This window comes from Cydia splendana, chromosome 18, assembly GCF_910591565.1.
Source record: "Cydia splendana chromosome 18, ilCydSple1.2, whole genome shotgun sequence".
Classification (NCBI taxonomy): domain Eukaryota; kingdom Metazoa; phylum Arthropoda; class Insecta; order Lepidoptera; family Tortricidae; genus Cydia; species Cydia splendana.
In genome coordinates, this window is record NC_085977.1 from 10,761,639 (window position 1) to 10,773,342 (window position 11,704).

General features: G+C 35.8%; 1 protein-coding gene across 1 annotated transcript in view; it reads right to left on the reverse strand.

Moving 5' to 3' along the window:
• LOC134799701 (uncharacterized) overlaps positions 1-10,050 on the reverse strand; it is a 76,443-nt gene extending 66,393 nt beyond the window's left edge. Inside the window, exons 1-7 of the mRNA XM_063772137.1 lie at positions 9,845-10,050; positions 5,008-5,212; positions 4,278-4,364; positions 2,894-3,129; positions 2,069-2,279; positions 1,538-1,633; positions 643-872 (exon numbers count right to left, since the gene is read on the reverse strand). Coding sequence (XP_063628207.1) covers positions 643-872; positions 1,538-1,633; positions 2,069-2,279; positions 2,894-3,129; positions 4,278-4,364; positions 5,008-5,212; positions 9,845-10,033 — 1,254 coding nt within the window. The 5' untranslated portion in view covers positions 10,034-10,050. The remainder of the gene's footprint in view (positions 1-642; positions 873-1,537; positions 1,634-2,068; positions 2,280-2,893; positions 3,130-4,277; positions 4,365-5,007; positions 5,213-9,844) is intronic.
• Between the last annotated feature and the right edge of the window lie 1,654 nt (positions 10,051-11,704).

Sequence of the window (11,704 nt, forward strand, 5' to 3'; positions counted from 1 at the left end):
AAAATTAGCATTCTGTTTATTTGGGGCATTTGTGTTTTATACTGGCAATGACGCAACCACAAGCAGTGACGTTATATCAAACTAAATAAACCTATAATAAATAATATATAACTAAAATAGAGGTATGGTGTTATAAACACTGAGTAATAAACTTCAAAACCTCTTAGCATTAATGATCTTTTTCATTCATTATTATTTTACCCTATAATAAAAATAGGCAATTTTAAGTTAGGTATAAAATAAATGGAGAAATAAATAATAAATTGTTCAAAAGTGTTAAGCACTTGTTAGGTAAATAAAATTAAAATAAGTAGGATAAATAAGTAATTTGATATGTTCCGTAGTTATAAAACGGATGCCTTGTTTGGATTGGATTGTGTAATTTTTGTTATATGACTCGTAATTTACCAATAAAAGAGTCTGAAAATATTCTTTACAGTACACATGGCGCTACTTTACCGCACTAGTGCGATAATTAGGACATTACGTAACTATGTAAAAAGTTGTACAGTACATGTGCGAAAAGGTAATTCGCATTTCCTATTTTTCGCACTTGTATCGTAATATCGTAATGTAGGTTCTATTTTAATTGTTAACTGGGGAAAATCGTCGGGTACTTTTGCTATTAATATAGATTCTTACCGAGCCCAAGTTAAAGCTGGGAACGGCAGCGATGGTGTCATCACATGTGCCAGGAAAGACCACACGCTGTCCTGATTGGTGAACGGGAAAGTAGAAACAGCCATTTGCACTCTGGTCGGTGGCTTCGAAATACTCGGTGTTCAAATCGACTAGAGAGGCGATCACTCTGTTGACTTCAACTTGTGACGCGGCAGATAGTTGTTGATCTCTGCTTAAGATCCAAGCGTAAACTGTAAGAAATATGAAAGTTGATTTGTCATTTTGGATAAAAAGATTATTTAAGTTTAGTATATATGAAATTTGGAGGTTCCGTTTATGTGCTCAGGCATGAAGGATGACTCAAGAATGGTCCGGGTCGGGCTGAGGTGTCCAACATTTAATTTTCTATAGAAAAAGCATCATGTGATCATCGATCACCCGTCATAGAAAAAGAAGGGTCGGACGCCTCGGCCCGGATCCGGGTAGTTCTAGCGTGAATCATCACTTATGAAAACCTCAAGGAACCAGCGTGCAGCGATACCGTGGAATATGTGCAGAGGGCGAGTTTCTGCAAATTCATGCAACGTTTAATATCAAATTAAATACTAAAAATATTTGAAAAATTTGTGGAATATCATTTGATGCTTTTGTTGATAGATTCCGATTACGGATAAGTTTTGGTAGTGACAATGCATACATATATCTCGTGGGAGCTCCATACTTGACGTAGCATGGCGTGAAAATTTGTGACGTTTTTAACCAAAAGGTACCACATTGTTGGTTGTCGATAAGGTTGATTTCAAATTGAAGCTATATGGAAATAGCGCCTTATTCACAACCGACAATAAGTACCCTTTTGATAGAGAATGACACATTCAGTGTTTTAATACTAGATAAATAAACAATGTATTCTTACCTTGTCTCTGGGTTGGTGATATATTAACACAGGAGTACGATACAGTGTAGTTGCTGTAGTCGGTTTCCAGGATTAGCAGTTCTTGATTAACTTGCACTGGAAATTATAAATAGGTAATAGTTTGAATATGCACTAATGTGATAATTTAATAACTATTTTCCATATTATTACACTTTAAACTACCTCACCGGCACCTAACTTCCCACCTAATGCAAACGCTGCTCATTGGGTGAAGAATTTCTAAATAATATATTATAATAGATATTTAAGCGATTCTGTAAAAAATGCCATACGAATAAATAAATAATTCGTTTTGTGCCTAAATGAGTAATTTTTTGACATGTTTTTTACATGATGAAGTAGGTCCAATTGAATTAATAAATCCCAGCGAAAATTCAAGTCGACGATTAATTAATATTAAGATTCCCACGTTACAGGCTGAGCCTAGTGTGGGGATCATTGTACTGATTTTATTGAAAGTTCTGTATTTCTTGAAATAAATGTTTTGAATTTGAATTTGAATTTACATACCTCCTCCTACATTCAAAGTCACGCTAAGTCTTCCAGATTGGTCGGTGCCGATGAGTGTTGCAGTTCCAGTAATTGTTTCCAATCGCTGGTCGAGTACTTGGCTGTTCACTACGTTGACTGTCGTTCCTACTAGCGTGTATTCTGCCCTTGCGCAGGCTCCAACTGCGTTGGCGGAATAGTAACTCGAGGTCTCGTGCCATATGCCTGAGAACTGAAGACTTTGGTTTAATATTTAGCTCGATGGATAGTGTTCCCATTATGTCATCAGTGTGATTCATAAGAGAACTATGTTAATCATTGCGTTATCATGGGCCAGCTCAGTATAATCATCGTATTTACCTACCATAATCGCGATAATGTAAAAAATGTCGGATGTTCAATGAAACATGTATTAAGTATTTCATTACCTATCTTATTAAAGCCTGACCAGTAATATAATGAACACGCGCCATATTGCGGAATTTTATTGAATCTAAATTTTTCATTCTAAACTGAACAGTCACCACATACATGAGAATAACAGCGCCCTCTTGACAATGATCATATATTTCTGGTCGGGCTTTAATTTAGCCATACATAATTACATATTCCGTCATTCTATATCAGTCAACTATGTAAGTAAACAAAAAAGCAGTCTTGAAACTTATATATACTTAACCATTGCCTATATTGTAAAGAAAGTAGATATCATCATCCTTGTGTCCTCTTCCATCAATACGATAATGATAATTCAAATCGCTTCCTCATAATCGAGAGATTACGTACGAGAGAGCGAGCATTACGTTGATGCCTTGTAAGGTAGATTACTCAGTATCGTAAACTTACGCCGGTTACGTCAAAATTTTGTACGACTGGTATAGCAGCATTGTTACACTGTCCGTCCAGTACCACAGGCTGGTTCGCCCCGATCACGGGCAGCTGAGTGCAGGCTGCCGTGGAATGGTCGACGGCAGTCAGGTCGCTCACGCTGAGACTGATGGTAGCGAGCAAGGTGTTGGCTGCAGCCAAAGTTGCTGCGGTGTCATACGAGTTGACTGCTCGGCCCAGTTGCCAAATGTTTACTGGAAATTTTCAACAGTTTGTTTACTTAGTTTCTTATATACTTTTTGTTATAAATATTATAATACTCATAAATATCCACTCGGCAGTACCAATTTCATATCTCCGCATCATTTTTGACAAAGCACTAAGTGTGCAAACATAGCGTAGACGAGTAACGGACTTTAGTGCAAGTGATAACGAAAACGAAAATGTAGGTTACTTTTGAACATTTTGGCTAGTCTTATTTTTTGATTTGTCAATTACCTACATTGTCAAAAACAGCTGCGTTTTGTAAGAAGCTTTAATATCTGAACTAAAACAAAGTCAATAGTTTAAAACGTGCATATTATGATAATAACGTTCTACATCTGCGGTCGGCAACCTGCGGCCCGCGGGCCGCATGAGGCTCGCGAAACTGTCACTTGCGGCCCGAGAGGCGCCTTGGCTATTTTGTGTGTAATAGTGACAAACAATAATGTCTCATAAAGTCATACATTTTAACAAAGTACGGCCCGCGTCACCTCCGTTAACTACTATTGGCCCTTGGCTGCTAAAAGGTTGCCGACCGCTGTTCTACATTATACTCTGTATCTTTAGGTTATTAAATAAAAGTAAACAAAATCTACCCTCAAATGGCTCCTTAAGCCATTACATGATCAAATAATATAGGTTTAAAGCAGGGGGGTGTCACTACGCAGTTTAGGTACATTTGGCCGGCGCGCTGCTTGACTTTTGTGAAGGAGTGAATTTTCTGTACGGTAGTACTATTAGTTATTTTGTGGTTAAAGTCAGGGGGCCGATTTTTGAATTTCGAGTGCTCGATTTCGTCACTCGAAAATCGGTGGAAAACGGCGTAATGCTGATTTTTGAAATACGAGCGATAGAAATTGGGAATCGAGTGGTATTGACCACTCCTTTCCAATTCTATCAGTAGAATTTAAATGCCAGGTACTGCAGATATTATTGAACGAAATACTCGAAACTCGAACGAAATCGAGCGGTCGAAATTCAAAAATCGGCCCCCAGGTCGTTCAATGACTGATCCAGGCGGTTTTGTATTTGGTTGGTTAACCAATAAATGTTATAATTACCCGAAAATGTAAAAATTGTTTGTTTACTTTTTTTTAATACCTAAAGATAGAGACTATATTAATATGTAGCTACTTACGTTCTCTTTGCGTTGTGCCAACATCAGTACAGCTTATGGCAATGGCGTAGTTATCATAGTCAGATCCAAGTACCCAGAAGTTAAATGCTGAAATAAGAAATGTAGGTACATGTGTTTTTTTTCTTTCACACACTAAATTATACATCTAAACCTTCCTCAAGAATCACTCTATTGATAGTAAAAAGTTTATCGCGAACAAACACACAAACAGACAGACCCGGCAGGGGACTTTGTTTTATAAGGTGTAGTGATTTTGATAATTATGTAAATATGTTATTAAGCCATAATAATGTAAAACTAAAACATTTGTTTTGTAATATATCGTCGGGTGACAAGCAAAACTCACTAAGTACTATCAAAAAAATTAAGTAACAATGATGCAGTTTATTATTATTACACTTGTAACACGGTTTATTGTCCAATAATTTCAATGATGTTAGTTAGTGACTTTTGCTTGTCACCCGACGTATTTAGTATTCAATAGCGAATATGATGTTTATTTCAATATGGCTAAATGTAAAATAAATGTGGTTTAATTACTTCTAAAGGATGACTCGCGCATCGTTTTCTATGGAAAGCATCACGTGATCGCCTGTCATGTCATAGAAAAGTAAGCGCCGGAAGCTCCGGCCCGGACACGGCCCGGTCTAACGTGAGTCATCCTTAATAGTCAATTTCAGAAAGCCTGGCCATTGATTACAAATGGTTGAATTACTAATAATTTACTTACGGGTGGTAGAACCCGTCAACGTTATGGCAAACTGGGCCGTGCCAGCAGTAAGAGTGGCCGTGCCGGTGGAGGTCTGCAGGAAGTTGTTCACCACCGATGGGTTGGAGAAAGAGATGGCATTGTCGGCGCCGACGGTGAACGTCAGGCTGGAACAGTCGGCATTGGACGCCGACGACTTGCCGATTTCGTACCATGGTCCGGTAAACTAGAAATTATTACACATCCGTTCAAGCCATAAGTACCTACTAAATTCCTAACTAACAAGAGCAGCTTTAAGACACAGATTATCGAAAAAACCGGCCAAGTGCGAGTCGGACTCGACCGAGGATTCCGTACAAATTCAACTTATTTATTTTTTATTTTTTACTAGTTTAAAGTTTTGTCCCTGTACTTGTAGTGTATAAGACGATATTACTTGCCAAATTTCATAGTTCTAGGTCAACGGGAAAGTACCCTATTAATTGTGATTCCCTTGAGAGTGTCGAAATAAATTTAACGTTTTTTGCGGTATATACTGCCGTATCTTTTTTTTGCGTGAACTTAAAAGTTTGATTTTTCACAGCTTTAAGGGACCAGACATAGGCTTGCAGCGCGATAATAAACAAAGAAGTCAAATCGTCCTAAAAATAGAGATTTGGAAATATTGAAGACCCACAACCACCATCCAACACTGCGGTCCCCGCGTGTCCGATTATTGTTGTAGGTGGTGCATTTTATTATTTTTCTATTTTAGCTTTCGGCCTGACCGCTGTCATAAGCACAGATCTTTAAGGGTGCCGTCATGTGTGCTCTTAGAAAAATGTAAAGTAGTCAACTAAATGGCGTAATTTGAGCGTACGTAGCGTGACTAGAATATGCTTAAATTTTTTTTATTATGCCTTCGATCTATTTATGTGCCTATGAAAGTTGTTAGGCCGGTCCAATTTTACGTTTCGTAACTATAAATAACAGTAAGAGCGTTTTCACATTGTCCGATCCCATATCGGATATCGGAAGGCAGCACAATGTAAGATATACCTATGTTTTTCTCTGTATTTATTTATGCATTTAATAAATAATTATTACTCGGACATAATACCAATAGCACTCTCCTGCAGCTGTTTTTCTCATACGCGCCATCCGATATTCGATATCGGTAAGGCGCTTCCGATTAATTCAGCCATGTCTGAGCCCCCCGTCAGGTGTCGGACCGATAATATTTGTCTGTGTGAGTATGTGTAGGCATAATGCTTGTTGTAGTGTGTGTGACCGCTAACGACGGCCCCCGGGCGCGCCCCCGCGGCCTGACTACGCGGATGTCAGATCCTAAATCCGATATCGGATCGAACAATGTGAAAACGCTCTAAGGCGAGAGTGTAAATAAATAAAATTTAAAAATAATATGAGGACCATCTACTTATATAAGTACTATTCTCGCGGCATTGTATGGCATGGCGATATTGTTATTGTTGTCAGTATTATCAATTTACTAGCCCCTGACTATACCTTGCTTGATTCACCAAATCACCACTCAACCTACTTATGTCAAGGTCATCAATTTCACCTTCCTATAACTGACAATCTGTTGTACGTTAGGATTTATCTATATCTTTAACCGACTATGCCCACGGTCCATATCGTAGATTATTTTTTCATAAAAAAACTACTCAAGATAAACTGTGTTTGATGATATTGAAGCACAGTTTCATTTGTGCGATAATGTTAACTTATCAGTGCAGATAATTACAGAATTCTGGTAAAACTCCGCTCTGGTAAAGCTCAATTGGAAAAACATATTAAAATTCGGTTTGAAAATATCATGTAAGTATTACGTAACATAATAAGTAAAAATCGAGCGGAATCTATTTTGAATTATGAGCAATGATTGCAGAGTGGTGTTAACGGAATTGGTATAGATAATTAAAAAAAGGGTTGAAATTATTTATACCAATTCCGTTAACACCACCCCGCTGCACCAAAAATGCTGGAAAAAGTACGATGTCTGATTATGAGAATCTTAGTTTTGAGTCACAACCTAAACAAATATGCTAACAAATTGTGGTTATAACTATTGCCTACTACTTATATTATATTATCGCTATATTTGTGATAAGTTGCAATGTCACGGTCTTACTGTTTACTTTTGAAATTTCCCATGTCTTCTTATTAGCAGCGGCTTGTCAACTTGAATATGACAAAAGTAACGATATCATAGTCGTTCAGATGATTATGATTATGGTTACCATACGGTAATCATCAGACAGAAGTTTTTGTGGCATAAACGAGTGTTGAGAAAATTAAACATCGATAAATCTGTTATTGATTAGTCATAGATTAATATTTCAATTATGTAACTTCTACTTGTTGTAGGTAAGTTACCGAGAAATTTCAATAATGCAAATCAATTACAAAGCGCTACATAATTTCTTTATTACATATATTTAGTACTTAAAAATAAAAACGTAAACTGTAGTAGGTATACAGTGCCAAAAGAATAGAAAACTACTAATATATGAAAAGACAAGAAAATATCGAACGTGTTGTTTATTTCGCGGTAGCTATCTTCTTATAAAATGTAATAAATATCTAAGTATGATGTTAAGGTAACATCGATAAAAGACATGTCGATATTTCATTTTGTCAATCACTTTATTTTGCCACAAAAACGGTTACATATCAGAATACCGAAAACTGATTTACCTAATGTTGAATCACCTATGCTTGATTCACCTATTTTTAAATTACCTATCAATCATTTTACCTAAACATTGACTGACCTAAGTTTATAATACCTAAGCTTAAATAACCTAATGGACGAAATACCTAATGCACGATATACCTAATGCACGTTTTACCTACTGCACGTTTCACCTAAAGCTATTGTACCTAATGCACGAATCACCTATAGCTGATATACCTAATGGACGATACACCTAAAGCTGATGTACCTAATGAACGATGTACCTAAATTTGATTTATCTAATGGACGAAATACCTAAAACTGTTAAACCTATCGCACGAAATACCTAAAGTTGATATACTTCCTGCACGCATTACCTAATGTCGATATGCCTAATGCACGGAATACCTAAAGTCTATATACCTAGTACAAAATTCATATCATTTTGCCGAATGATCAAGTCGCAACTCCACCCAATAAATCGTATGATTTCCCAACCTTACAGTAGAAACTGTTTGTTTGGATAACAACTTAAAAATACACTTTTTAAAACGCTTCTTTTTAGGTAGTAGAATGATTTCTGAAGTCTAATACAAAATTAGTTATCTTATCTTATCAAAAACTTAATTTTTGTAAGTTAGCATCATGACGATGAAATAAAAGTCGGTTTTGGCACTGTTTGGTCGCAGTTAACCTAACTCGCTCCTCCTCGCTTTGCTCGTCGTCGCACCTATCTCGACTCTGGCAAATGACTAGACCTTATATTATAATAAAAAATAGTAAGTCAATTGAATGATTTGGCTAAAAAAATTATACCAAATGTTGTAATGTTGTGTCCTAATAATATTCTACTAAACAATAATTATATTTTTGATTTTAGGTACATATTTTGTTCACTAAGTGCATCGAGTTCAGGTATTTCGTGCATTAGGTGTATCGAATTTAGGTATTTCGTTCATTAGGTATGTTAACTTTAGGTAATTTGATCATTAGGTATACCGACTTTAGGTAATTCGTGCAGTAGGTATGTTAACTTTAGGCAATTCGATCATTAGGAATACCGAGTTTAGGTATTTCGTGCATTAGGTATATCAACATTAGGTGTTGCATGTATTAGGTATATTAGCTTTAGGTATTTCGAGTATTAGGTGTTTCAACTTTAGGTAAATCGAGCATAGGTATTCTGAGCTTAGGTAAACCAATTGTAGGTGAAACGTGCAATAGTTAATTCGTTCATTAGGTGTTATGAGCTTAGGTTAATTGGTCATTAGGTATTTAAAAAAATAGGTGAAACGAGCATAGGTGATTCAACATTAGGTAAATCGATTTTCGGTATTCTGATATGTAACCCACAAAAACTTATATTTCTGGTAATCAGTAAAAAAATACAGATTTGGGCCCCAGCGTGGCATTGACGTTTTAAAATGTTATGATGATCTAAAAGTGTCATAACAAAGGAGATTTATCAGTATTTTGTATTGAGTTACTTAGATTTGAAATGTTTGTTCTCTTTTCTAGGAAAACGAATAAATATATTTATATTTCAAATATGACATTGACCTGATAAACTATGAATAATTGTGTCTGTCCGTGGGCGGACTATCTAGGAAGCGTCTTCAAAAGCCGCCAGATACCCAGATCAAGTAATAAGGATAGGACAACAAACTAACTAGACGGGTTTCGTTGTTCTTGAAATAGTTGACCATTTTCCGAAGCTGACGTATTCTATAGCGAGTGTTGGCAAGGTGGTATAGTATGACGCTTCTATGTATAATTTTTTTACTCTGCTAATTAATGTCGATGCCTACTAAAATTGCACCTTTAATATTGTTGTATGCTACCATTTTAATATACTTTTAAATTTACCATTTGAGTAAAAAAATCACAGATTTCGAGAGTTAAGAATTATCTGAAATGTAATCTAAATATTTTCCTGTTGTTTTTTTATTCTTATCAAATTTTTCTCCAGATGACTGTTGTTGGACGCTGTTATTTTACTTCATAATAATATATGTACAAAAAAAATTGTTAGATTTTATGAAAGAATATCGGTAATATCGGCTTAGTAACAGCCTACCTCGGCTAATTCAGTTTGGAGCTTAGAATAGCAAAGGAAGCAGATCATTGAGCCGGGGTGACATTAATGGAAACAGCATGACCGGTGAATTGACCACTTACCGAGTTCAAAACGAAGTTTTGCATCGAACTTATTGTACTACATTGTCCTTCTTGCACTATTTGCGCACTTCCCACACTCGCGAGCCCCAGCAACCCAACCACCAATAGAATCATTCTGTGCATCTTATGATCACCACTCACGGCACGAGACCTAACACTACAATGGTTGTGTATCTCCCTCTTTATCATTTTTATACAATAGCTTATCGATTCTTTTATCTTAGGTTATAATTATTCGCTAATCGGATGATAGGTGAGATTATTGTTCCCAGTATCGGATTTTATACTTATATAAGCCTTGGTGTCTTGTATATCCCTTGCAGAATCGTATAATGCCGGGTTCGAAACTGTTGTGTTATGCGTTTCTGAAGACAGGTCTATAGAACAGCTTAGATAAATAATAATAAAAACCATGTTCTAGGAAAAAATAGTTTTATTTTAATATATAAATACGAGAAATTAGGATGAATATGGTACCTAATCGTTTTGTAATCATATAACGCCACAACTCAATTAAACAAAAATACTACTAGGTTTGCAAAAAGAAGTAGAATACAAAGAAAGATGGTAAATGAACTACTAATAACTCTCCACTTCAGTAAAACGGTGCAAAATATAAATCCAATCTGTTAAAATACTTTGCCAGAGCTTCTCGAGCGTGACTGTACCAAAGCATCGCTATAGCAATACAAAATATCGAGAACCATCTCCGCTAGTGGTCGACAACACAATTATTCAATTGAAATGGGCGTAATTTGCTAAATCACCCGCGTCCTCTAAGCTTTCCACTGCTTATCAGTCGTATTTGTATTTGCACTGCTGGGTGCTTTGCTTACCTGATTAATCAATCAATTGATTTGAATATTTATTGCCTAATCATAAGTAGTAAATATATTAATCTTGTTTACATGTGTAATATTATTATCATGCCTTGATAAGTTGTAAAAGAAAACCTGAGATTTCTTTTTCTTTCTATACAAATCGAGTAAAATATATAGAATAGTTGAGTCTTTTTCGCTTGATTTGATAGGGACTATATAAGTCTAGTATAAGTCTATTTTATTCAAGAGACCGTAGAAATGGCGCAAATCATCAACAATTATTATTTACCACTTCAAATATAGAATTTCTAAATGTCATAACTACGGTTAATGGTTTTATGTTTATTATACACGATCAAACATCCATTTTATTGATGTAATGATGTTTCTTTTTGCGAGGGCTCACTATGTTAAAGGCGAGCCGCCGTCTGACGAAAAATAAAATTACTTACTTACCGTTTTTCACTTAACTTATTATTCAATTAACTGTCGAGTGATTTTGAATTAAAGAAATCATACCGATATTATGATAATATCGGTATTATTAAGTTAAGTGAAACGGTAAGTAAGTATTGGTCCAATCATTCTTACTTCTTATCAATTGGACTCTTGAAGCGTGCTCGACGGTGGTGAATCTTTCCATGAATATCTTTTTATTTACACGCTATAGGTCTACCTACCGTTTAACTGAGGTAGTTGGTGAGAAGTTGATTTGTACTACGTTAAGTACCTAAGTAAAAATTTAATATATAAACTAGTTTTAATCTCAAAAACTCACAGCTACCGTCTACTACAAAATCACTGTGCATTTCTTTACCAACCTGAGACAAAGTGTTAAGCTATACATATAGTGTTAGGATAGTGTTACGGATTTTATATAGTTAACTAACACCTGCTAAAACTGCCATTAATTAATTTCGATAAGTTCTGTCCTCGTAATTGTTCATGCTCCATTTATTCTCGATTGATTTGTTCCACATCATCCGCCCTTTCGAGGCCACAATGATCGATACCTTGTTATTACTTCAATCAGGTCATT